Source organism: Mobula hypostoma, chromosome 1, assembly GCF_963921235.1.
Source record: "Mobula hypostoma chromosome 1, sMobHyp1.1, whole genome shotgun sequence".
Classification (NCBI taxonomy): Eukaryota; Metazoa; Chordata; class Chondrichthyes; order Myliobatiformes; family Myliobatidae; genus Mobula; species Mobula hypostoma.
In genome coordinates, this window is record NC_086097.1 from 69,767,501 (window position 1) to 69,794,348 (window position 26,848).

At 41.8% G+C, this 26,848-nt stretch overlaps 1 protein-coding gene across 3 annotated transcripts in view; it reads left to right on the forward strand.

Annotated features, from left to right (window-relative positions):
• Positions 1 to 26,848, forward strand: part of strn3 (striatin, calmodulin binding protein 3) — a 198,883-nt gene that overhangs the window by 65,061 nt on the left and 106,974 nt on the right. For all 3 annotated transcript variants that reach the window (XM_063050439.1, XM_063050448.1, XM_063050457.1), the window contains exons 4-7: positions 16,705 to 16,786; positions 19,135 to 19,311; positions 22,048 to 22,213; positions 25,419 to 25,554. In XM_063050439.1, coding sequence (XP_062906509.1) covers positions 16,705 to 16,786; positions 19,135 to 19,311; positions 22,048 to 22,213; positions 25,419 to 25,554 — 561 coding nt within the window. The remainder of the gene's footprint in view (positions 1 to 16,704; positions 16,787 to 19,134; positions 19,312 to 22,047; positions 22,214 to 25,418; positions 25,555 to 26,848) is intronic.

Sequence of the window (26,848 nt, forward strand, 5' to 3'; positions counted from 1 at the left end):
GTGAGAATAATGACACACCTCTGTGAACCCCCAGCTCCAGACAGCTCACTCCTCAGTCAAGGAGGTTGACATCAGAACCTCCTTCATGAGACTGAATTTTTGCAAGGTGTCAGACCTTGAAGGCTTGCGGAGTTGAAAACTGACACTGACTAATTGGTTGGAGTATTCCGAAACATCTTTAACCTCCTCTGTGGTCTGAGGTTCCCATCTGCTTCAAGAATTGTATTGACTATATTGGTGTGCAAGAAGAGCAGGATGACCTGCCTCAATAACTACCATCTGGTAGCACTTGCACCACAGAAATGAAGTGTTTATGGCTCGAATCCTGCTTCAATTTACTTATTGCCACAATTATCTACAGCAGATGCTATCTTGCTGGCTCAGCGCTCTCCACTGGATCACCTGGACAATTGGAACTGCTGGACACCAGGCCGTTGTTCATTGACTGTAGTCCAACATCATTCCCTGAAAACTTAATCATCAAGCTCCTGGGCCTTTATACCTCCCTGTGCTGGATTCTTGACTTTCTCATTGGGAGACCACAATTAGTACGATTCTGAAACCATACCTCCTTCTCACCGACAAACACAGATGCACCTCAGGGCTGAGTAGTTAGCCTTAGCTCCACTCTATATCTACAGTTGTGCGCCAAGCATAGCTGCAGAGCCATCTACAAATTCACTGATAATAGAATTATTGGTGACAAGGTGATATACAGGAGTGAGATAGGTCACTGGTATGTGTGGTGTTGTAACAACAACCTAATGCTCACCATCGTCAAGACCAAGGAACTGATTTTCAACTTCAGGAAGGAGGTCAGCGAAACGCACACCCATCTTTTGGCCTGCAATGGAAGGTGAACATCTTCAAGGTGCAAGGTGTCATCATCTTGGAGGACCTATCCTGAGCCCACCTCAGAGATGCAGTCGTGAAGAAGGTGCATCAGCACGTCTACTTTCCCCAAAGTTAAAAAGATTCAGCATGCCATCAAGATGCTGAAAGACTCCAAGGATGTACAGTGAAAACTATTGCCAGGTTCTGTTCTAACTCCATCTTCAAGTTTACAGATGACACCTTTCTTGCTGGCTGAGTCTCAAATAACGATGAGTCAATGTCAAAGAAGGAGGTGGGGCACCACGGTATCATAGTGGTAGGTGTGACTATTACAGCTCGGGGCATTGGAGTTTGGAGTTCAATTCTGTAAGCATCTGTCTGCCCTCCCTGTGGAGTGCGTGGGTTTTCTCTGGTTGATCCGGTTTCCTTCTGCAACTCACAGGCGTACTGGTTCAAAGTTAATTGGTCATTGTAAATTGTCCCATGATTAGGCTAGGGTTAAATCGCAGGTTGTTGGAAGTCCCTATTCCGCGCTGAATCTAAGTAAATAATTAGTGGCCTGGTGTCATGATAACAATGTTTTCCTCAATGTCAGTAAAAGAGTTGGTCATTAACTTAAAGGAAGAAGAGTAATACACATGGTCCTCTTTACATCAATGATGCTGAAGTTAAATTGATTGAAAGCTTCAAGTTCTCGGGAGTGAACATCACCAATAGTCTGTCCTGGTCCAATAAAGCACATTAGTGCCTCTACTTCCTCAAGAGGCTAAAGAAATTTGGCATGTTTTCTTCAAACCTCACAAATTGTTACTAATGAACTATACACTGCATCGTATATGGCTGCATCATCGCTTGTAAAGCAATTAAATAACTGCAGAGTTGTAGGCACAGCTCAGCACATCACAAAAACTAGTCTCCCCTCCATGGGGTTCTCTACACTTCTTGCTCCTTGCTAATGTTGTTATCATAATAAATTACCCCACCTACCCCAGCTATTCTCTCTTTTCCTCCCTCCCATCAGGCAGAAGATACAGAAGTCTGAAAGCACGTGCCACCAGGCTCAGGGACAGCTTCTATCTTGTTAAAAAGACAATGGAACAGTCCTCTAGTATGATGAAATGAACTGTTGTTCTCACAGTCTATTTCTAATGGTATGCATCTTATTGTCTGTCTGCATTATACTTTCTCTTCTGTAATACTTAATTCTGCATTCAGTATTGTTTTCTTGTGCTACTCAGTGCATTGTTTAATGATATTATATGGATGGCATGCAAAACAAAGCTTTTCACTGTACCTTAGTACATGTGACAGTAATAACCCATTTTACCAGTTTTGACTGGTGACGTTGTAGTAGTCTTAGTCTGGAAACTCCAATGCACTGGACTGCTAGATACCACAGAGAGGTGGACTCAGCCAGTTCCATCAAGGGTATAGTCCCCCCCCACTACCAAGGGCATTTATATGATGTAATGTCTCAGGAAGGCAGCATCCATCATCAAGGAACCAAAAATCTGGGCTATTTCCTCTTCTCATTGCTGCCTACAGGCAGGAGATACAGGAGCTTGGAGGTTCAACAGCAACATCTTACCCACTGAAATCAGATTCTTGAATCCACCTGAAAAAAAGCTCGACATTAGCTTGGACTTTTTCTTTAAATCCATCTCAATCTTGCTGTAATGTTGTTATTTTGCAGCTGTAAGTTATGTATAACATATGTTATCTAATGTTTGTCATCTTGTGATGTACTGTGCTGCTACTGCAAAAGCTAATTTTCAATGTACTTTGTATGCCAGTGACGACAATAAGCTTTGTTATTACCATTTTGTTATTAAGTCAGCTGCATAGAAAACTGTCTCGTACATTACAATTTTCAATAATTCAAAATATTTTATAAAGTCTGCTTAAAGTTTGGTGTCAGGATAGAAACAGTATTTCATTTTAGATTTAACTACTTATAAACCACTTTTTTCCAAGATTTGGGGAATCAAGACCTGAAAAACATAGTTCAGGGTGAGAGGGAAGAAATGTAATAGGAACCTGTGGGGTGACATTTTCACCGAAGAGGGTGGTGAGGATGTGGAATGAGGTGCCAGATGAAATGTTTGAGAGAGGATCTTAATAGCATTCAAAAGGCACTTGGACATATCTGGAATAGAAAGGTTCAATGAATCAATTTAATATCAGAGAATGTATACATTATACAACCTGAAATCGTTACTCTTCACAGACATCCATGAAACGGAGAGAAAAAACCCTAAAGAATGAATGACAGAAAAACATTGAAACCCCAGAGCCCCCCCATGCACAAGCAGCAGCAAAAGCATCAACCCTCCCCTCCCCCTTCCCTGCCTCCACTTCAGCAAAGTATCAGCCCCCACCACTCTCCATGCAATAGCAAATTCCAGAGAACATGATCTAGAAGCCATCAAAAACTACTGTCCTTTTTAACACTTCAACATCTCAGCAGATTCTCTCATTAATGCAGGAGAGAGTGATATTGCTCCTGTCGCAGCAAGCGGTAAGGCCGTGGACTAGCTGCTTCGATGGTGCAATCTGTAGCGTCTCTTATTTGAGTGCCCCCGACTTTAAGCCAGCAGACTCTCACTCACCATCGAGAGAGAGAGAGAGAGATCGCTTGAATGCAGTACCCTCCGACAGCTGCACCCCGTCTTGATGTTTCGATTTCCTGCTATGCTTCAGTTGGTGTCATTGGCAAGGAATCGTGTCCTCCTCAGCACTGCACCCCAAAGGCAGACGTCTTCCGAGCTGCTTCTGGAGATCCCAAAACCCAGGCCACTCGGTGAGTTCCAAAGAGCAAGAACCCACGGCCTGGTGGGTTTAAAGGGATATGGGCCACACATGGGCAAATGGAACTAGCTCAGTTGTGAATCTTGGTTACTGTGGACCATTTGGGCCAAAAGGTCTGATTCTGTGCTGTATACGACTCCAAAAGGTTTATCTTAATAGTAATGAGACATGCTTCATGATCCTAGAGACTTGGTTCTCCATTTATCTGAGATTTAGTATCTATTTAATCGTGGGTACTAATACAAATTCAGTAGTTTTGAATAATATTTAAAAAAGCATAGTGGCAGCTTATTCCCACATTAATTTCAGTTTTTCAGCATTTATATTTTGTTTATCTTTCAGTTGTGTAAAATAAATTAAATTCAGTACAAAATAGTGTAAATCAAAATATACATCTTTTATTTGATCGATAGCACCAGTAATCACTTCAAGATAATTTGGGCCATTAGTATCTTGCCAGTCACCTGCTGCCCTATCGTTGCACACCACCAAAGTCAAAGCCAAAGTCGAGTTTATTGTTATATGCACAAGTACATGTGCAATAAAAAACTTAGTTTGCAGCGCATCACAGGTATATCGTATAAGCAGCATTCACAAGAAAAATATAAATTAAACACACATTAGACATTTTTTACAAGAAAACACTATTAGAACAAAAAAAGTTGATTTTAGTGTAAAGTGGTTAAAGTGTTGCTAAATCATAGGCTGCCTTTGTTCAAAACTAAATGTTTGAAGGGAAAGAACTGTTCTTGAACCTAATGATGTAGGACTTCAGGATTCTGCACCTGCTGCCTTGATGGTAGCTATGAAAAGATGGCACAGGCTGAATGGTGGAGATCTTGGATGATCAACACTACATGCTTGAGACAGTATCTCCTGTAGATATTACCTGTGGAGGGGAGGGATGTGCACATGGTTTATTGGTTAGAGTCTACTATCTGCGGCTCCTTATGTAACGGCACATTTGAACTGTGGTAGCAGACCATGACACAACCAGTTATGAATACTTTTGATTGTACAAAAGTTTGTAGTGTGTTTGATGATAAGGTGGACCCTCCACAACCTCTTAATAAAGTAAGGATGCTGACATGCTTTTCTTATGATTGCAATCAAGGCATTTATATGTGGGCTCAGGTCTGTTTATCTTTTTTAATGACAGGAGTTTAATCCTGTTGACTCTTTCCAATGCCATTTCCCCTAAGTAGACTGGCACCTCTTCACCTGCTTTTCCCTTCCTAAAGTCGACAATCAGCTCTTTAGTTTAACTGATGTTTAGTGAAAGGTTGTCAACCAGGTGATCTATCTTGCTCTGATAAGTTGACTCATCATCACCCGTGTTTGTCAAAGAACAGTCTTACTGGCAAATTTAATGGTGTCATTGGTGCTGTGCTTAACCACATAATCATTGGTATATGGAGAGCAGAGCTGTGATCTAAGCTTGCAGCTTTGAGCTGCACCTGTGTGGATGATCAGTGAAGAGATGTTGTTACCAGTTCTCACTGGTTGAAGTCTTCCAGCGAGGAAAACATGTAACCAGTTGCTGATGGGGGGGAAAAAGAGGTAAGTTTTGAAGCTGTATGATGCATTTGGATGGGATAATTGTGTTGAAAGCTGAGCTGTAGTCAATGGTTAAAAGTCTGATGGATGAGTTCCCGTTGTTCAGTTGGTCCAGAGCAGAGCAAAGAGCCAGAGAAATTGCAGTTGCTGTTGACCTGTTATGACAATAGACAAGTTGGAGGAAGTCCAGGTTATTTTTTAGGTGGGAGTTAATTTGTGCTGTAACCAACCTTTCAAAGCACATCATTACAGTTGATATAAGTGCCACCAGATCGCAGTTGTTGAGGCAGGTCGTTACGCCATTCTTGGGACTGGTCAAATAAAATGCCCTTTTGAAGCAGATGGGAACCTCAGACCACAGAAGTGTGAGGTTGAATATAGCCAGAAATACTCCAGAGTTTTAATACTCAGGCAGGTACACCATCTGGACCAGACACCTTTCAAGGATTCACCCTCTTGAAGGATGCCTGTATGTCAACCCCGGGGGTTAAAATTACAGGTCACCAAGATATGTGGGGACTTGTGTGGGTGTGTCGTGGTTTTCCCTATCAAATGGATGCATTTAAAAGGAATTTCATTGCCATTCAAATACTTTGGGCTTCAGCTTTGTGGAAGGTTTTGTGTAAATTTATAAGAGCAAGGCACGTAGAGTGATAGTTCAGTATTAGACACGAAATCCAGAGCCCTGGGTTAATGGGCTGCAAATAAGTTTTATCAATGATGGTAATCAGATCGCTGTGAAAATCCAACTGATTTATTAATTTACTTTGAGAGTGAAATTTGCAATCCTTACTCAGCCTGACCCTTTATATACATGTCTTTGCTCCCATAGCACTGTATCTGAGCAAGACCAAATAGAATTGAGCAGTAAATGACACTGGCAGTCCCAAATCTCAAAAACAAATCTTTATTAAAATAGGGTTTTATCAATGTTACAGTGTTTTTATTTACAGTGAGGGCTTGAATTTTTCATTTTAAACATATTAAAAAATTAATCCTTTAACTGTCCCCTCACTTAGCCCCAGCCTGAATGGTGTATTTCTTATTCAATTTTTACATAGAGATTAGTCTTGAATTCAGTTTGTAGTTTACATATGTTAATTATGGTGTGATGTTGACCAAAAACAAGGAGTAAAATACTGGTAGAAAAGATTACATTAAATTAAATGAACTTTTGACAAAGCTGTTCACTCTGAAGGATTTCATTGAAAGTTTTTGTGAAATTTGAACTTTGTAAATTTGAAAAAAAAAGAATAGTGATACCCAAAGCCTCTGTTTAAAAACAAACAGCATTAAAATCTGCCTTAATAATCCATATCTTACCCATGGATGTGGTGTCTAGCACATGTACTCTAAGATCAGGGCAAGTTATTTCTGAACCACAGAACAGAGTTGCAATTTACCTCGTAGGATGTGGAATGTATGTACACGACTGTCTTGTAATTTTAATTTAGTTATGATTTATTGTTGTTACATACACCAAGGTTGTTTTGCATATCATTCATACAAATAATTTTTTATCACATCAATACCTTGATGTATTACAAGGGAACAGCAGTAACAATGCAGAATTAAGTGTTACAGTCACAAAAAGTGCTGTGCAGGCAGACAGTAAGGTGCAAGGCCATAACAAGTTAGATACTGAGGTCAGGACGCCATCTTATAGTATGAAGGGACCATTCAATAATCTTATCACAGTAGGAGAGAAGCTGTCCTTGAGCCTGGTAGTATGTGCTATCAGGTTTTTGTTTCCTCTGTCTGATGAGCTATATTATCCTGAATTAATTTTGCATGAATATATATTAAAATACAACAAATCAGAAGATAAATGTTACCTTGATGGATTTTGTTGAAGAAAGACTAAAGATGACCCATGTGGAAAATGGAACTGAATATAGTATAAAGGTGGTTTAACCATGGTTCAGACTCAGTTTACCACAACAACTTTATTTTTAATCTCTGTGCCCATTAGAGAAAATCCATAGAGCATGGTTTGATGTTCTTTATGGTTTGCTAACTATGGCACAACTTCAAGTGAATGGTGTATTTATACTGCATGATCTCTTTGTTCTTCCCAACTTGAACTCGTACCTGCCATTTGAAAAATGACAAACGAAAATCAAGATAACACACACAAAGTGCTGGAGAAACTCAGCAGGTCAGATAGCATCTATGGAAAAGAGTAAACAGTTGACGTTTTGGTCTGAGACCCTTCATTGGGACTGGAAAAAAAAGATGAGAATACAGTGCAAGAAGGTGGGGGAGGGGAGGAAGAAGTACGGGGTTGTAGGCGATAGGTGAAACTGGAAGGGGGAAGAGGTGAAGTAAAGAGCTGGGAAGAAGATTGGTGAAAGAGATAAAGGGCTGGAGAAGGGAGAAACTGATAGAGGACAGGCCGTGGATGAGGAAAGGGGGAGGAGTAAGAGGGAGGTGATGGATAGATCGGGACTTAGAGTGAGAGAGGGGAATGGGAATGGAGAAGGATAGGGTCTAGGGCAATTACTGGAAGTTGGAGGCTACCCAGCTGGAATATAAGCTGTTGCTCCTCCAACATGAGTGTGGCCTCCGCACAGCAGTAGAAGAGGCAATAGACTGACATGTCGGAATGGGAAGTAGAATTGAAAGATCCTGGGAGATCCTGTTTTTTCTGGCGGACAGAGTGTAGATGGTTGGCGAAGCAGTCACCCAGTCTATGGCAGAACTCACCGATACACAGGAGGCCACGCTGGGAGTACCAGACACAATGAAGGACCCCAGCAGACTCACATGTGAAGTGTTGCCTCACCTGGAAGGACTGTTAGGGGCCCTGAATGGTAGTGAGGAAGGAAGTGCAGGGGCAGGGGTGGCATGTGTTTTTCTTGCAAGGATAAGTACCGGGAGGGAGGAATGGACAAGGGTGTTGCATAGGGAGTGATCCCTGTGGAATGTTTGGGGTGGGGTGGAGTGGGGGGTAGAGATGCACTTGGTGGTGGGATCCCATTGGAGATGGCGGAAGTTACAGAGAATTATGTGCTAGAAAATGAAAAATAATCTCCTTTTCTTTCCAATCAGATATATTATTTCACTTTTAGCATACCAAACCTGACAATTATTTCGCCAACACACACAAAATGATGGAGGAACTCAGCAAGTCAGGCAGCATCTATGGAGGAGAATAAAGAAAGGATGCTGCAACCTGAGATTCTTCATCTTGACTTGTTACCAATTATTTGCTCATTCTGTGTTTATTAATGACCTTGTGCAATTGCTTGCATTTCTCATCTGTCCTTTCATCTCAAAAAAATTGCAGCATTATTGCAACAAAAATCTGTCAAAATTCATTCCTTGTTCTTTTGTAATCTAGCAGTAGTGCTATCTGCAAATAGAGGAGGCACTGCACATGTATTAACATCTTCAGCTGTCTTTTATGCCAATCTACAGTGCGAGGGAAATATTTTTGTAGTGCTTCTACTAGATTAGTCAGAGTTAATGTGCTTACTTTGTGTCCATTGTTGGGGATTGTCTTACCCTTGTGTACATCAGTACTGTTTTCCCAACCATTCTCTGATAATGAGTGAGCTTCATGTTCTAAATCACAAAAAAACACCTTTGCTAATGATGTTTCTTCTGAATTTCATTTTGGATATTTATTAATGATCATAGACTAACTCCAATTATGCTTTTCTCCTGATTGTAAACATGCTGCCTATTTTCTATCCCTCTTAAATATAGGTATTAGATTAGCTATTTGCCAATCCTCTGATACTGCACTGTTCTAATAATTTACAGTATCTGTGTAATAACATTTCTGCTAATTCTTCCCTAGATTCTTGTAATTGTGCAGATGCAACTAATTGGGCAAGAGGTTTCATCCCTTTTGAATTTAATTAGTTTATTTAATTAATCTTTTTCTGAAAAAAATGTGCTGTGAAAAATTTGCACTTCATATTTAGGGAAGGATGTGCTGGCCGTGGAGAGGGTTCATAGGAAGTTCACAAGAATGATGCCAAGAATGAAAGGCTTAACATGAGAGAAGTTTGATGTCTCTGGACCTGTGTTTGATAGAGTTCAGAAGGATAAGGAGGGATCACATTGAAACTTAACACATTGATACTGAATGGCCTGGATTGAGTGCGTATGGAGAAAATGTTTCCATTCATAGGAGGGCCTAGCATCTGAGGGCACATCGTCAGAATATAGGGGCAACCCTTTAAAACTGAGATTCAGGGGGATTTCTAGAGGGTGCTTTATCTATGGAATTCATTCCAACGGAGTGCTGTGGAGACCAAGTTATTGGATTTATTTGAGGCAGTGATTGATAGACAGAGATGATTGTTAAGGAGGTTATGGGGAGAAGACAGGATAATAGGATTATTAAAAATCAGCCATAATTGAATGCATATCTCAAGTACTAAAGCAGATGCAGTGACTAGCATCTGCTTCTATATACTTTATATTTTATTGTCGCCAAACAATTGGTACTAGAATGTACAGTCATCACAGCGATATTTGATCCTGTGCTTTACACTCCCTGGATTACAAATATTAAATATTAACGGTATTAAAAATAGTTAAAATTAGTAAATATTAAAAATTTAAATTATAAATCGTAAATAGAAAATAGAAAAATGGGAAGTAAGGTAGTGCAAAAAAACAGAGAGGCAGGTCTAGATATTTGGAGGGTACGGCCCAGATCCGGGTCAGGATCCATTCAGCAATCTTATCACAGTTGGAAAGAAGCTGTTCCCAAATCTGGCTGTACGAGTCTTCAAGCTCCTGAATGAAGCAGCAGACTCAATGGGCTAAATGGCCTGATTCTGCTCCTATATTCGATGTAACTAAAAAAAAAGGTAGTTTGAGAGACTCCTTTCAAAAGGAATGGTAGAATTTATAACTTACATGGATATTTTCATTTGTTATAGTAAGTTAATGCAATAAAGTTGTGAGTTTGAATTAATTAGGATTACTGTGGTCATTCACGTAACTGAAGTAAATAGACCAAAGTAAGGGTCAACAACTTAACTCAATGTTGTATTACTCTGTAACTGTAAATCATTACTCATCCAGCATCACATTCACTGGATATGTCTTCTGAAGAAAAAAAACATATTTTTGCCATTTCCTATCAGTATGTGTAGTGATTGTTCGGTTTATGCTGAATGGTCTCATACGTATCAGTTACTTTAACAATATTTCTAATTGCTGAAATCTTTTCACTAGAAACAGTGTTATCAACACCTGCATACAGCCTTCCACTAATTATGTTTACCAGTAAGCTTTTTAACAAGCTGTTTTAAAAAAAAGCGTAGTTCTTTAAAGTGAATGACCCATTTTCAAGTATATTTAATGTGATCTTATTTCAATTCATTAAGAATCTACCACAGTGTAAACTAGAAAATTGTTTTAATGCAATTCAAATTAAAATTTACAATTTTAGTTGGGGTAATACAGATAGCTGATTGGCAGTGTGGTTAGTATTTTGTGATAAGTGTATTTTAAGCAGCTTTAAACATGTTTCAGAATGCATTTCAACATACAGTAGTGTGCAATAGTTTTAGGCACATATATACAGCTAGGGTGCCTAACAGTTTTGCAGAGTACTGTATTTGTCAATGTGGAGCGGAGAGTGGAGTGTGTAAATGTGGCAGGAGCAGAAGATGTAGGGAATAGCAGGTGGAGGTGTGTGTGTGTGTGTGGGGGGAGGGGTGGTGTGGGACAGGTAACGGAAGGAGTGCCAGGGGCGAGGGATGGCGAAGGTGAAGACACACCCAGCCCTGAGACACAAGGCAAGGTCATTTGATTCCAAACAATTGGTCCATTGATCATTACAGAATGTCCTTCTGGTGCTTCCTACTCCCTCCCCTCTCCCTTTTCCTTTCCCAAGCCCTGATTCCCCTCTCCCTGCCCTCTTCCTATTTTTGGTCCACAGAAGAGACCAATTATCAGAATCAAGTTTATCATCACTGACATATGTGATGATTTTTTTCATGGTAGCACTACAGTGTAATATATAAAATTACTGCCCTGTCATTCCCCCCCCCTCTCCTCCTCCCCTCTCCTCCTCCCCTCTCCTCCTCCCCTCTCCTCCTCCCCTCTCCTCCTCCCCTCTCCTCCTCCCCTCTCCTCCTCCCCTCTCCTCCCCCCCTCTCCCCCCCCCTCTCCCCCCCCTCTCCTCCCCCCTCTCCTCCCCCTCCCTCCCCCTCTCCCCCCCTCTCCTCCCCCCTCTCCTCCCCCCTCTCCTCCCCCTCTCCTCCCCCCTCTCCTCCCCCCCTCTCCTCCCCCCTCTCCTCCCCCCTCTCCTCCCCCCCTCTCCTCCCCCTCTCCTCCCCCCTCTCCTCCCCCCTCTCCTCCCCCCCTCCTCCCCCCCCTCCTCCCCCCCTCTCCTCCCCCTCTCCTCCCCCCCTCTCCCCCCCCTCTCCTCCCCCCTCTCCTCCCCCTCTCCTCCCCCCTCTCCTCCCCCCCCTCCCCCTCCTCCTCCCCCTCTCCTCCCCCCCTCTCCTCCCCCCTCTCCTCCCCCCCTCTCCCCCCCTCCTCCCCCCTCCCCCCCTCTCCTCCCCCCTCTCCTCCCCCCTCTCCTCCCCCCCTCTCCTCCCCCCTCTCCTCCCCCCCCCCCCCCTCCCCCCCCCCCTCCCCCCCCTCCTCCCCCCCTCCTCTTCCCCCCCTCCTCTTCCCCCCCTCCTCTTCCCTCCCTCTCCTTCCCCCCTCCCCCTCCTCCCCCCTCCCCCCATGCGCGCGCACACACACACCCACATACCTTGGTGCTGCACTGTACTCTACATGGTTAATCAAAAACTCCATTCCTCCCGTGTTATACACTCATCAAAATACTCTACAACAGGTGCCATGTCATCTGTTATGCACCTGACCCTGACACAGCTAGAAAACAAGGACACGTGTCAGAATACTTTTTCTGAGCTCCAGTTTGACATTTAACACTACTGTCCCACAGAGTTTGGTGAATAAACCCTACTTGGTCAAAATACACCTCTGTGCAACTGGGTGTTGGATTTTCTATCTGATAGATCAGAGATAGTCAGGATGCACAACACTCCTCCCTCCCAATCATCCTCAACATGGGTGCCCCCAGGGTTGTGTGCCGAGTCCTCTGCTGTACATGTGCTTAGACACATGACTGCACAGCTAAACACTGAGTAATCACGTAGTCAGTTTCACTGATGATACGACAGTGGTGGGGGCTCATCACCCGCAACGAGATGGCCTACAGAGAGGATGTGGAAGATCTGGAGGCCTGATGCCAGGCAAATAACCTTTTCCTCAATGTCAACAATATAAAGCAGATGGTTGTCAACTTCAGGAGAATGTCCACTACTCTCTCCCCTCTTTGCATTGGCAACGCAACAGTGGAAATTATGTGTGATTTCAAACTCCTGGGAGTGCACACCACCCACAACCTTTCATGGTTCCAGAACATATACTGCACATTCAGGAAAACTTAGCGACACTTTTTTTCTGAGGATGCTAATGAGATGTGGACTATGCACATCTATACTTGGGTCCTTCTGCAGATGCACGGTAGAGAGCACCATAACATGCTGCATCTTTGCATGGTATGGAGACTGCTCTGTGGTGGACAGGAAGGCTCTACGACAGGTATGCAAAACTGCCCAACGCATCACTGGCACCAGCCTACCTGACTATATACAGAAAGGTGTCGGAAAAAGGCCAGTAGCATCAGGAGGAGGGCGAGGTAGCATCTGTGCCAGGACCATGGTACTTTCCAAATAAAACAGTTATTTTCTCCAAGCAGTAAGGCTGATTAACACCTCCATCCACTACCCACCCCATCACCCCGGCCACCACCATTACTTTTATCATTTTCCATCAGTCATCATATATACAGACACTCCTATTCCTAGCACTATTTAATAGACATGCAATCAATAAGCTGTCTTATTTATATTTATGGGTGTTTTTTTATTGTCATCTTTATCTGATTTTGTTTTTTATATGCTGCATTGAATCAGGAGTAACAATTATTTCATCCTCCTTTACATTTGCGTACTGGAAATGACTAAACAATCTTGAATCTAATTGCCTGAAGAATACAAAGTATTCAATATGACCTGAAAGCCATTTAAGCTTCCTCTGCAGTTCTGAAAATGTTAATAAATTGAAGGGAAAAGTGACATTTGCATCTTGGGAGATCAAATGTAAAGGGAAAATGCATTGTTATCACCACACAGAAAAATATAGAGCCCAAGTCCCTCAGTAGATAGTCGTGATCCAGCTTGTTCTTCCACCAAGCGAACATCAGAGGGCAGCACTGATGGGAGGGGACAACCCCCAACCCAGTATGGGTTCCAGCGCACTCAACAGAGACCCCTTCTCTGTCACACTCCAACTCAGCTCTCCACCCCTGGACGACTGCAACAAGGCCTAGTTCTTGCCACAACTAAGCAATGCAGCTCCCCTGCAGTTTATCTTGCCAGTGAACTAGATTTGCAGTAACCGGTGTCCAGCAGTGCCTTGCAATTACAATAAAAATGTCCAAGATAATCTCTCGCTCCATTTGTTGGATTGCACACTGTCTTGTGTACAACAGTACACAAGTCCAAGCAACAGTAATAGTACGCAGTCACTCCAGCTCAATTGCTGTCTGCAACTCACTGACGGTTCTGCAGTACTTGATGTTCTTTGCATCCAACAGTGACTTGCAATGGTAAAAAAGATGTACAAGGTGAACAAATACACCTTTAGTTGGACCTGCAGTGGGTGCTGCGTCTGTGTACTCCACCATCTTCACATATTGTAGTGTATTTGCACGATGCGAGGAAAATTGCCATTTCAGTTCATTGTTCCTTTTCTGAACTGAATCTGGGTCTGTGTGTAGGAATAAAGTACGTTTATTTGTTTTGGGAGTTTATATTATTTCTATGAGGAATAGAACTGCTTATATTTAGAAGGGGCTCGCAAATGAAGAGTAACTACTGGCCTGATATGGAAATCTACGGACTTCAGTCTGTCGAGGAAGTCAGAAAGTTCAAGGTAAATGAGAGTTCACACTGGGGTATTGATAGTTTCCTGATTGGTCAGGGCATCAAAGGATATGGCGACAAGGCAGGTGTATGGGGTTGAGTGGGATCCAGGATCAACCATGATGCAATGGCGGAGCAGACTCGATGGGCTGAATGACCTACTTCTGCTCCTGTGTCTTATGGTCTTATGGTCTAATAATTTCCTGACATCTGTAGTGCAGTACAGGTCAACAGGTGGGAAACAGACAACTTCCCCATCAGGTCTGGAGTCAGGCAGGGCTGTCCTCTCTCCCGTCTTGTTTGTCTGCTACATAGAACCCTTTGCCGAAGCTATCAGGAGAGATGCGGGCATAAGAGGGGTGATGCTGCCAGGCAGTGGAGGGACCCAAGTGAAAACCTCCCTGTACATGGACGATGTCACCATCTTCTGTTCTGATCCGAGGTCAGTTCGCAGGCTGATTAGCATCTGCAAACAGTTTGAGCTAGCATCGGGGGCCAGGGTCAACCGCACGAAGAACGAAGCCATGCTCTTCGGCAGCTGGCCCGACTGATCCAGTGTCCCCTTCACCATCAGGTCTGATCATGTGAAGGTGTTGGGGATCTGGTTCGGCGGGGCCAAGGCGTGCAATAAGAACTGGCAGGAGTGGACTGCCAAGGTGAAACAGAAACTGGGACTGTGGGGAGGGCACTCCCTATCGATAACTGGCAAGAACCTGGTCATCAGGTGTGAGGTGCCCTCAGGGTTGCTGTACTTGGTGTAGGTGTGGCCCGTCCCTCGCTCCTACAGCTTGGAAATCACCCAGGCTGACTTCAGATTCATCTGGGGATCCAAGATGGAGCGGGTCAGACAGGTTGTCATGCACAAGACCCTGGACAATGGGGACAAGAACGTCCCCAATGTCGCCCTCACCCTGATGGCCAGCTTCGTGTGTGGCTGCATCAGTTGTGTGTAGAACCCAGAAATGTGGGCACCAAGTACCACTACGTGCCCAGGTTCTACCTGTAGCCCTGGCTACGAAGGTTGGGTCTGGCCCCACTCCCACGCAGTGCCCCAGTCAGCTGGTCATTGCCGCCATACCTGTCCTTCGTAGAAAAATTCTTCCAGGATAATGCCTTTGACCACAGGGCCATCAGGTGGTGGTCGGCACGTAATATCCTGCAGGCACTGCAGGAGAAGGACGTGATGGACACAGTGGGGTGTTTCCCTGAGCAGACTGTCCAGTTCATCTGGCAAAATGCCTCATCGCCAGACCTCACCAACAGGCACCAAGACCTTGCCTGGCTGGCAGTGAGAGGGGCCCTCCCAGTCAGAGCCCTCCTGTACACCCGGGACATCGTCTCCACACCCCACTGCCCACGGGAGGACTGCAGTGAAGAGGAGTCTGTGACCCACCTCTTTGCACACTGTGAGTTCGCAGAGAAGGTGGGGAGGAGGATGGACAGGCTAGTGTCATGTTTGATCCCCAGCAGCTGCGTAACAGAGGACTCTCTGATCTACGGGCTGTTCCCGGGGACGCACATGGAGACCAACATCCGGTGCTGCTGGCAGATCATCAATTCGGTGAAAGACGCTCTTTGGTCGGCCCAAAACTTGATGATCTACCAGCAGATGGAGATATCCGTGGGAGAATGCTGCCGACTGGCACATTCTCGGCTGCAGGAGTATGTGCTGAAGGAAGTGCTGAAACTTGGTGCAGTCACCGCAAGGGCCCGGTGGGGAAGTACCACAGTTTTGGGTTCTTCTCCCGCTGGAGTGGGAGGGGTCGGGTGACGGAGTATACCCCTCAACAGTGGTGTGGAAAGGTGAAACAACAGAGTGCCACATGGGTGGCTAAAAGTGTGGTAATGTATAGACCATAATGGAAACTACTGTAAAGGATTGACAGACATTGAATGGTTTATTTTATGTAATTTTATTTTTGAATTAAATATATTTTGGCTAAAAAATGAAATTTCCTTACAGCCTGGGAGAAGGCCGTTTTCTCCCATCAGGTTTCACAAAGTGAAAAATGAGAGTATATCTTGCTCACTATTTTCCCTTGAGCATTTCTTCAACAAACTAAATTGTCATTCTTAAAAATACATCTTCCTTCCTAAAGAAAAAAAAACAAGTATGTTGTGGGAAGATTTTATTAATTAAGAGTGATTACTTTGGTACATTTTTTTGGTACATATGTTTAGAGCACAATGTTTGGACTTCCATTTCTCAGATCAGAAAAGCATTGAAATTTCTAACTATTGGGTGATTGGGGGAAAAAAAAACATTCTGTATCTACCATAACAAAATTTACTTTGCACCTTCATTTTAATTTTGTTGGCAGCCATATAGAGGTTGGGGCTCTCACCTACATGTAAACCCAAACAATATCACATGAAATACTGAAGAACTTTGAGCCCACAATGCATATAGACTGGTGTGTGGGGCATGACCTCAGTGTTTGCAATATTGTCAATTGCTAGCTATATTTACCTTTCTTTGGTGGAGTTTTACTATTGTAATCTTCTGATAAAGTATTTTTTTCTTTTGTAGATGAAACCAAAGACACAGAGGTACCACCTGGACCTCAGAACAGTCAGTTGACTTGGAAACAAGGCAGACAGTTACTCAGACAGTAAGTAAACTGGTTTGATGATCCCAGCATCTGCAGAGTATTTTAAGTACATAAACACGAGGAATTCTGCAGATGCTGGAAATTCAAGCAACATACATCAAAGTTGCTGGTGAACGCAGCAGGCCAGGTGGCATCTCTAAGAAGAGGTACAGTTGAAGTTTCGGGCCGAGACCCTTCGTCAGGACTAACCGAAGGAAGAGCTAGTAAGAGATTTGAAAAGATCTCAAATCTGTTACTAGCTCTTCCTTCAGTTAGTCCTGACGAAGGGTCTCGGCCCGAAACGTCGACTGTACCTCTTCCTAGAGATGCTGCCTGGCCTGCTGTGTTCACCAGCAACTTCATGTGTTGCGAGTATTTTAAGTAAACTGATTTGTTCTCTCTTTCCAGCATTTTACAGTTAGATTTTGGGCGGGGGGGGGTGGAGAGGAATATAATGTTTGCTTAATTTTCTAAGAAGTTTTCTTTTACCCTCTTTACTCAATCTTAATTTGTATATGCTTATTTTATATTCATTGATAGTTACAGGTCAGGACTGGATTATGTTTCTGTATTCAGCCATGTTCACTTAGATGAGTATTACAACCAGGGATTTTAATCAATTTAACTGAGAATTTTTATTTGTGAATCACATGCTTCTTTTTTCACAGTAGAGCCCCCCAAAACAGGGAAAATTTGTTAAACACAAAAAACTAAAAATTCAAAAACTGAAATGTCAGCAGCTTATTTCCTTTTGCTCAGTACTTAGTTGAACCGTCTCTGACAGCTATTATAGTCAATAATCGTTTTGGATAAATCTCTTATTAGCTTTGCACAATGCGACAGAGCAAGATTCGCTCTTCCTCCTCGCAAAATTACTCAAGCACTGCCAGGTTAGTTGGGAAGTGGCGGTGGAGAGTAGTCTTGAGGTCTTACCAGAGATGTTCGATCAAATTAAGATCGGGACTCTGACTGGGCCACTCAAGGACGTCAGTTTTCTTCGTCTGAAGCCACTCCATGGATGCTCTGGCAGTGTGCTGTGAATCATTTCCTGCTGAAAGATAAAGTTCTTCCCCAGTTTAAGCTTTCCGACAGAGGCGAGGAAGTTTTTATCCACGATCTCTGTGTTCAGCAACATGCATCTTCCCAGCAATCTTGACCAGATTTCCTTTCCCTGCCACTGAAAAGCATCACCATAGCATTGATGCTACCTCCATCACACTTTACCATAGGGATGTTGTTACCTGACTGGTGCACAGTACTGTATTAGATTTATGCCATGTGTACCGTTTGTAGTGTTGAGGCCAAAAAGTTCCACTTTGGTCTCATCTGACCATAAGACATTCAGGGGTAATGCTCAATACCTTTGAGATGGTCTTGTACCCTTCCCCGGTGTTGTATGTCTCTATTATCATTTCCCTGACTTGTCTTGAATGCTCTTTTGTCTTCATTTTGGTTTGGTCTGTTAAAAATCTACCATACTGTTAGACCTAACAGTGAGACGGGTTATTTATTCTTATGAATTTATTGAAAAAAGCTGATCCTCCAATATCCTACATCAACAAATTGGTAACATACAATATGACCTGAGGAAAATTTGCGTAATAACAGAGGGGATGAATACGGTTTCAGTCTTACAATTTTGTTTTTTAATTTTTAGTCAATTGTTGACAAGATTTGGAATTTTTCTGTTGATTTGACATGCTGCATAGTGTTGTAGATCTGCTCAAAAAATCCTACTTCAATGTATCTTAAATTTAGAAAATGAGACTGTAAGGTGTGAAAATAGTTGTGGGAGCGGAATGCTTTTTCAAGGCGCTGTAGTAACCATACCACCCCCCCCCGGACCATTTTTGTAATATATGGCATCAAAGACTGATAAGGAAGAACAATGACTAGTTCTGTTGTTTGTAGAAATAAATGTTTGTCTGTATGTTGGTCTTTTGAATTTCATAATGCTATGGAAGTTTGCTTATATGTACATGTCCCCTTAAGTTGGGTATTTGTAACCTGGGATAGCGTGTTCCAATGTGTGTTTTGATAAATCTCCTGTTACTAGAAAAATTATAGTTTTGTGAAAGGATATATTTAATAATTGTAGTTAAGCTAATAAAGTGTTAACTGTTCAAGCTTTGTAAAATGTTCTTAATGTTAGCATATAAAGCTGTTACCACTGTTAGCATATTTTTGATCAATGTATTCTGCTGTAAACATTCACATGCATTACTTATCAGCAATATTCATTAGTAGCAATTTAAAGGTGCAGAATAAAATGTGAAATAGTTTAATATAAAATCTGGAAGTAAGATAATTGCCAAACAAAACACGAGTTGGAATCAGAAACTTGGACAATTTTATTTCAAATTTCACAGGTATTTACAGGAAGTTGGTTACACAGATACAATTCTGGATGTGCGATCACAAAGAGTGCGATCATTATTAGGCCTTACTGGCTCTGAGCAGAATGGGTCAGTTGAGCCCAAGAATCTGGAACAAATTCTTAATGGGGGAGACTCGCCATCTAAACAAAAAGTGCAAGATGTTAAAAGGTGAGAAATGAAACTGTTAATTATTTCGTCATTCCTAAAATGCTGATGGAACACTTAAGTATCAGTCTCTTTGAGTAGTTTACTGGATGAAGCTTAGGTTGAAAGAAAATAGCTTTGCGTGGAAAAGCAAGAAGAATACAGTGGATAGGTATTCTGTGTTCCAATGTGGCTTTCTTTTCCCAATATTGTTTTTGTTTTGGTACAATGGCTAAAGTTGGCATCATTCAAACCTCACTTGGAGACTTAATGAGGTTTTTAAAATATGTAAACAAAAGGGACAAGACATCAACTTTCCATTTTACTTCACTGATGTTGCCTGATCCACTTGAGTTCCTCCAGTGGCTTATTGATTACTTTTTAAATTCACTTTATTTATATGTTACATAGTATTAGAAACATAGAAAACCCACAGCACAATACAGGCCCTTCTGCTTACAATGCTGTGCTGAACATGTACTTTAGAAATTACCTAGGGTTATCCATAGCCCTCTATTTTTCTAAGCTCCATTTACCTATCCAGGAGTCTCTTAAAAGACCCAGTTGTATCCGTCTCCACCACCGTCACTGGCAGCTCATTCCACACACTCATCACTCTCTGCGTTTTTTAAAAAAAAACTTACTCCTGACATCTCCATTGTACCTACTTCCAAGCACCTTAAAATGCTGAGAAGTGACCTGATAGAGGTGTTGTAAGATGATGAGAGGCATTGATCGTGTGGATAGTCAGAGGCTTTTTCCCAGGGCTGAAATGGCTAACACGAGAGGGCACATATGTAGTCTAATAATAAATTTGCTTTGAACAATGTATCAATGGCTGTATTAGTGCTGCTTCCTGCATCATGCAGAGCTTAAAAATTTATTACTTTGCTCCCAATTTCCACTCCCGCTTTCAGTTGGTCCATCTCTGACTCATTACATTCCTTTATTGGAACTCTCTATCTTTATATCAGTTAATCCCAAAAATGCATTACAAGCCAACAGACTCTCACCTCTGACTCATTACATTCCTTTCTTGGATCTCTCCATCTTTATATCAGTGAATCCCAAAAATGCATTCTAAGCCAACAGACTCCCACAGCTTCATGATTCCACTTTCTCCCATCCTGCCTCCTCGAGGTTCTCCATTTCCTTTCTCTGGTTCCTCTCTCTCTTGTGATTTTTTCAAAATAAAGTCTTTCCACACAGGTGCTTGTGAGTTATCTTTCTTAACTGTGACTTTCCAGGCACCTTAACCATATTCCGCATATTTCCCGCAGCTTTGTTCTTCCAATTTGTCTTCTTCCTGAACATGAGATAGAACTCTGCTGGCCTTCACTTTTCATTCTCTGCATTTATCAGGACAATCTTTGCAAATTCCAGCAACTTGAAGAGATTCAACCACCTAACACCTTCTCCTATCTCAGCATTTTAACAGGTCAGCTCCCTTTGACGACACTCTGATCTGTTCTTCCATCCCCACTAACCATTCTTTTTTTCATTGCACTCATCCTGAGCCTTTCCTGCCATCCCAAACCCAAACAGTCCTTCAGGGTGAAGAAGTGATTCAGTTGCACTTTTAATCTGCTGCATTCGGTATTTACAAACATGCTCTCTTCTACACTGGAGAATCCACACACAAGTTAGTGGTCAACTTACAAAACACTTGCATTCAGTCCACATGGATGACTTAATATATATTTCACCATCAAAGACTCTCCATTGTTGTGACAGTAGATACTTGACAAGATGAGGTAGGTGGGTGTGTTTGTGAGAAGTTTAGCTGCAACTGGTGTTTGCATTGGGTTTTTTGTGGTCCTGACATATAAACACAAGGTTTTCACTGCCAGTCCAAAATGGTTTGAGTTACAGATTCTCAGGAGTCATTTTGAGATATTGTACTTTTTTATAGAAGCTTTGAGAACATTTTTGCATCATTTCAATTAACTGTATATTCTGAATTGTCCCCATATATCTTCTTCCAACCCTTTTCCTGTAGAATACTTCTGTTAACTTTAAGCTTGCTTCAAGTCTTTTGTCATTCTTTCTCATTGATTTGCTTGTATCCTAGAATCTTGTAAAGTATTTAGGGGCAGATAGAAAATTGAGAATTACAAAGTAGTGAAGGACTGCAGAAAAGTGAGATGCTCAAAGAAAAACAATGTATTGATTCTAAAACCTGTATTGGTTTAAATCCCTGGATGACTTTGTCTCTTCCTGACATGTCCTCTGTTCTACAGGTCTTTGAAATCCTGCTCCTCTGTTTCAAACTATATAATTGCAGTTTGCTAATGTGATTACACAAGCATTCATATTTGGATTAGATTTTATAAAACATTTTGAATATTAATCAAAGTGGAATTAAAGTAGTTGGATTGAACATCTCTGAATCAAAGAGCTTAATGCCAGATTTGGCTCATGTTCAAATTCAGATTGCATTTATTTCACCTGTTTCACCAAAGAGCACACCATTATGGAGAAGGTTGGTGCTGCAATTTATAGATTTGTTTTTTGGAAGGGCAAATTTAGAACAGGGAAAGGGTAACAGCAGAAAAAGTAGTTACTTTTGATTTCTGTTGCATCATGTATTTCAGGCTTATAGAAGAAACTTTAAACTTATGTTGATAATGAGAGGAAAGGATACAATATTAAGAAATTGTGAAATGTGTTGTAAGCAGTTAACTCGCTTTATGAAGTTAATTTCTTAATACCAGCACTGTCTTTGGATATTGCTAATTTTTTTCTATACTCTATATATAGGAATGCTGGAGATAAGCCAAGAGGTGGCTTAGCTGAGGCTGTTCTTGAGACATTTAATTTCTTAGAAAACACAGATGATGACAGTGATGATGATGAAGAAGATGGTGAAATGGCAGAAGATATCACAGACAGCAAAGAAAAGCACAGAATAAACAAGAAGCATAAAGTAATTATTCAAACCTTATTGTGCTACTGTCTTTGAGGGACTTGCACAACTTTGTATAGAATGTATGTACATTGTAAGAACATAGAACAGTACAGCATTGTACAGGATCTTCAGCCCATGATGTTGTATCAACCTTTTAATTTACTCCAGGATCAATCTAACTTTTCTACATTTTTCTTTCCTAACTGTGCGCATCTACGAGTGCCTTAAATGGCCCTGATGTATCTGCCTCTACCATACAAGGCAGTGTGTTCCAGCCACCTCCCACTCTGTATTTAAAAAAACCTTACCTCTGGAATCCCCCTTTTGCTTTTCTCCAAACACCTTAAAGTTATGTCCCCTCATATTAACCATTTCTGCCTGGGGAAAATGTCTCCGAGTGCCCACTCTTTCCCTGTCTCTTATCGTCTTGTGCATCTCTATCAAGTCACCTCTCATCCTCCTTCAATCCAAAGAGAAAATCTCTGGTTCACTCAACTACCCTCATAAGACATGCACTCTAATCCAGGCAGCATCCTAGTAAATTTCTTCTACTCCCGCTCGAAAGTTTCCACATTCTTTCTATAATAAGGCAACCAGAACTGAACACAATACTCCAAGTACGATCTAACCAGAGTTTTATGGAGCTGCAACGTTATCTCATGGTTTTTGAAGTCAATCCCTTGACAATTGAAGGCTAACACACCATACACCTTCTTAACAACTCTCAACTTGCACTGCAACTTTAAGGGACCTATGGATGTGAACCCCAAATCACACTGTTCCTCCACACTGCTAAAAATCCTGCCATTAAACCCTGTATTCTGCCTTCAGGTTCAATCTTCAAAGGGAACTACTTCACACTTTTCTGGATTGAACTCCATTGCCATTTCTCAGTTCAGCTCTGCATCCTAACAGTGTTTCTTTGTACACTATCCACAACAACTTTATACACTATCCAGAAACACCATTAATTTTGTCTTCTGAATATGTACTAACCCAGCCTCCACTTCCTCATCCAAGTTGCGTATAAAATCACAAAGAGTAGGGGTCCCAGAGCATATTCCTGCAGAAACCACTGGTCACTGACCTCTAGGCAGAATGTGTTCCATCTGCTACCACCAATTCTGAATCCAAACAGGCAATTTTCCCTGGATGCAATGCTTCTGACTTTCTGAAGGAGTCTTATTAAAATCCATATACCCAACATTCACTGCTCTGCCTTCTTCGATGTGCTTTGACACATCCTCAAAGAATTCAATCAAGCTCGCAAGGCACAACCTGTCCCCCTCACTTTGACTCTCCCAAATCATGCTTCTCCAAATATTTGTAAATCCGTACACTCAGAATACTTTCAAATAGTTTACCCAATTAAGTAAGCCTCACTGATCTGTAATTCCCAGGGCTATCCCTATTACTTTTCTTGAACAGAGGATTAACATTTGCCACCCTTCAATCCTCTGGCATTACAGCATTGTCCAATGAGGACATAAAAAACATTGCCAAAGGCACAGCAGTCTCTTTCCTCACTTCCCGTAGTAACCTGGGGTATATCCTGCCTGATCCCGGAGTTTTGTATATCATAATATTTTTCAAAAGTTCCAGCACATCCTCTGTCTTAACGTCAGCATGTTCTAGCATATCAGCGTGTTTTATGCTGTCCTCACGGACATCAACATCCCTCTCAATGGCGAATACTGAAGCAAACTATTTATTACAGGCCTCCCATACCTTCTCTGACTCAAGGCACACGATCGATCCTATGATCCCTCTAATCATCCTCTTGTTCTTCACATGTGGAACACCTTAGAATGTTCCTTAATCCTTCTAGCCAAGGTTTAATCATGTCCCTTTCTAGCTCTCCTTAGTCTATTTGTAATCTCCATTCTGGCTCTCAAAAGTCTTGTCTGATCCTTGCTTTCTAAACCTTAAGTATGCTTCTCTCTTCTTCTTGACTGGATGTTCCACATCTCATGGTTCCTTCACTCTACCATCCTTTCCCTGCCTCAGTAGTACAAAATGTATCCAGAAACCCATTCAAATACTCACTAAACAACTTCCACATTTCCATTGTGCATTTCCCTGAGTATATCCGTTCCCAGTTTATGCTCCCAAGTTGCTGCCTAATAGCATCATAATTCACCTTCACCCAACTAAATACTTTTCCATACCGCCGCCTCCTGTCCAATCCAAGGCTATGCTAAAGGCCAGGAAGTTGTGGGCACTGTTTCCGAAATGCTCACCCACTGAGAGATCTGTCACCTGTCCAGTCATTACCTAATATTAGATCCAGTATGCCCTCTCCTCTTGTCAGCCTGTCTATATACTGTGTCAAGTATCCTTCCTGGACACACCTAACAAATCCACCCGATTTCAACCTTTTGCACAAAGGAAAGTCAATAATTGAGAAGCTGAAGTCATCTTTGACAAACAACCCTTTTGTTTTTGCACCTTACCAAAATCTGCCTCCCAACTGCACCTCAGTGTCTCTTTTTCTATTGAGGGGTGTTTAGAATACTCCCAAAAGAGTGATTGTTCCCTTCCTGTGTGTGACTTCCAACCACACTGATACAGTCGACAATTCCTCCACAACATCTTTTCTGTCACAGTGATTTCCCTTATTAGCAATGCCACCCTCCCCTCCTCTTTCATCTCCTGCTCTGTCTTTTGAAATATCTAAACGCCAGAACATCCTACAGCCAGTCCTGCCCTTGAAGCAGTCAAGTCTCTTGTCATGGCCACAACTTTGTAGTTCCATGTTCTGACCAGTGTTCTAAATTCACCGACTTTGTTCCTGATACTGCTCATGGCACATCAGAACAGTAAAGATTATTTTGTTTGGAATTGTATTTTACTTAATATTTAACATTTTGCATTGAAATACTATATGATTACACTGCAATGTTTTTTTTTGAAGTGTCAAAACAAGTAGTTAATAGGGAGATAATATAACAAGAGTAACTAGTTACAGTGTTTGGTCACTTTGTTGTTTTGAAGTTTTGGTCCTCGAATAGTTCTTAGATTCTCCATCCTTACATGAAATTTTCTGTGATATGTTTCTTTGAGGTCTTCCAAGGTGTTTTGAAAATTAACTTTCTAATTAGTAAAACTATCAATGCCATATGTTAAACCCTTAAAATGGTATCAGCTAGCACTTTAAATTGCAGAGCATGTTTTTGGCTAGGACAGTAATGATTTTAAAAGGATCAATATTTGGAATTTCTAGATTGGTAATGAAGGGCTAGCCACTGATTTGCCTGATGACACTGAAGAGGCTTTGAAAGAGTTTGATTTCTTAGTATCAGCTGAAGATGGTGAAGGAGCTGGGGAAGCTCGAAGCTCTGGTGATGGAACAGAATGGGGTAAGGAAATCTATAAAGTTGCTAACTAATAGCATATGCCTGGCCATTGCATTGTGTGTGATATTGTATTTATTAATGTTCATCTAAGTTCCATTTAGCCTTCTGACAATGTTACCAATAGTTTTATAAAATTAGATCTTCAGAATTGATTGAGTGTAATGTGACATGATTGAGTTTTTTGCTGTGTCACAGAAAGATAAAAAGTTCTAGAGTTTTTCTTTACATCTCAGCTTCATTAAAGTCAGAAGAAATTGTGCTTGTATTGAAGCAATCAGAGGGTTTAACATTTGTACTCCAGCATTAATATTTTTATGCAAATAATCATCAGTTTCATGAAAAGTTTCCCTTTTTCATAAGATTCAGCTTCACTTCCTGTTTCTTGAGTAATGATGCAGCTTGTACAATGTGTATCATCACCTGTGTGTACACAATCTGGGCAAGATTATGGCTTGGGTTGATAGTGGCCTGTGATGACCATCTCCAAGTAGAGAGAACCTGATATGACATTCATTGCTGCTACTGTCTTATGATTCCCAACATGATTTGGGAGGAGGTTTAATCATTGTTAGGTGGGATGAGCTATATAACTGTTGTAACTAGAGCAAATTAGAGTCTAGAACAATTGGATCACTTTCTAAACTTACAACATCTACAAGGCATCACCATAATACAGCATGGAAGCAGGCTGTTTGCACCAAGTGGTCCATGCTAACCACAGCATCCTCTCTAGCAGGCCCCAGTTGCCAATGTTCAGCCCATAACTCTCAAAGCATCCTGCCACCTTCCCCTCTTCTCCCCAAGTACCTTTCTAGATGTATTTTTATAATTGTACCTGCCTCAACCATTTCCTCTACTGTCATTTCAGGTACTCAGTACCTTCTATGTAAAGAAGTTACTTCTCAGGTCTCTTAAAACTCTCTCCTCTTGTGCCCTATAGTTTTGACTCCCTAACCCTGAGGAAAGACAATGAATATTCAGCTCATTCATAATCTTCATAATATTATAAACTTCTGTGAGATCACCCCTCGTTCTTCTGTGTTCCAGGGAATAAAAATCTCGCGTGGCCAATCTCTCTCTCTAAATCAGGCTCTGTAGTCCGTATGGCATTCTCGAAAATCTCTTCTGCACTCTTTCCACTTGACAACATCTTTCTTATAACAGTGTGACCAAAATTGTACACAAAACTTCAGTATAACCTCACCTTCAACTTGTTTAACTGTAATATAATGTCCTTGCTCCTAAACTCAATCTCCTGACTGGAGAAGGCCAGCATTCTAAATGCCTTTTTCACCAC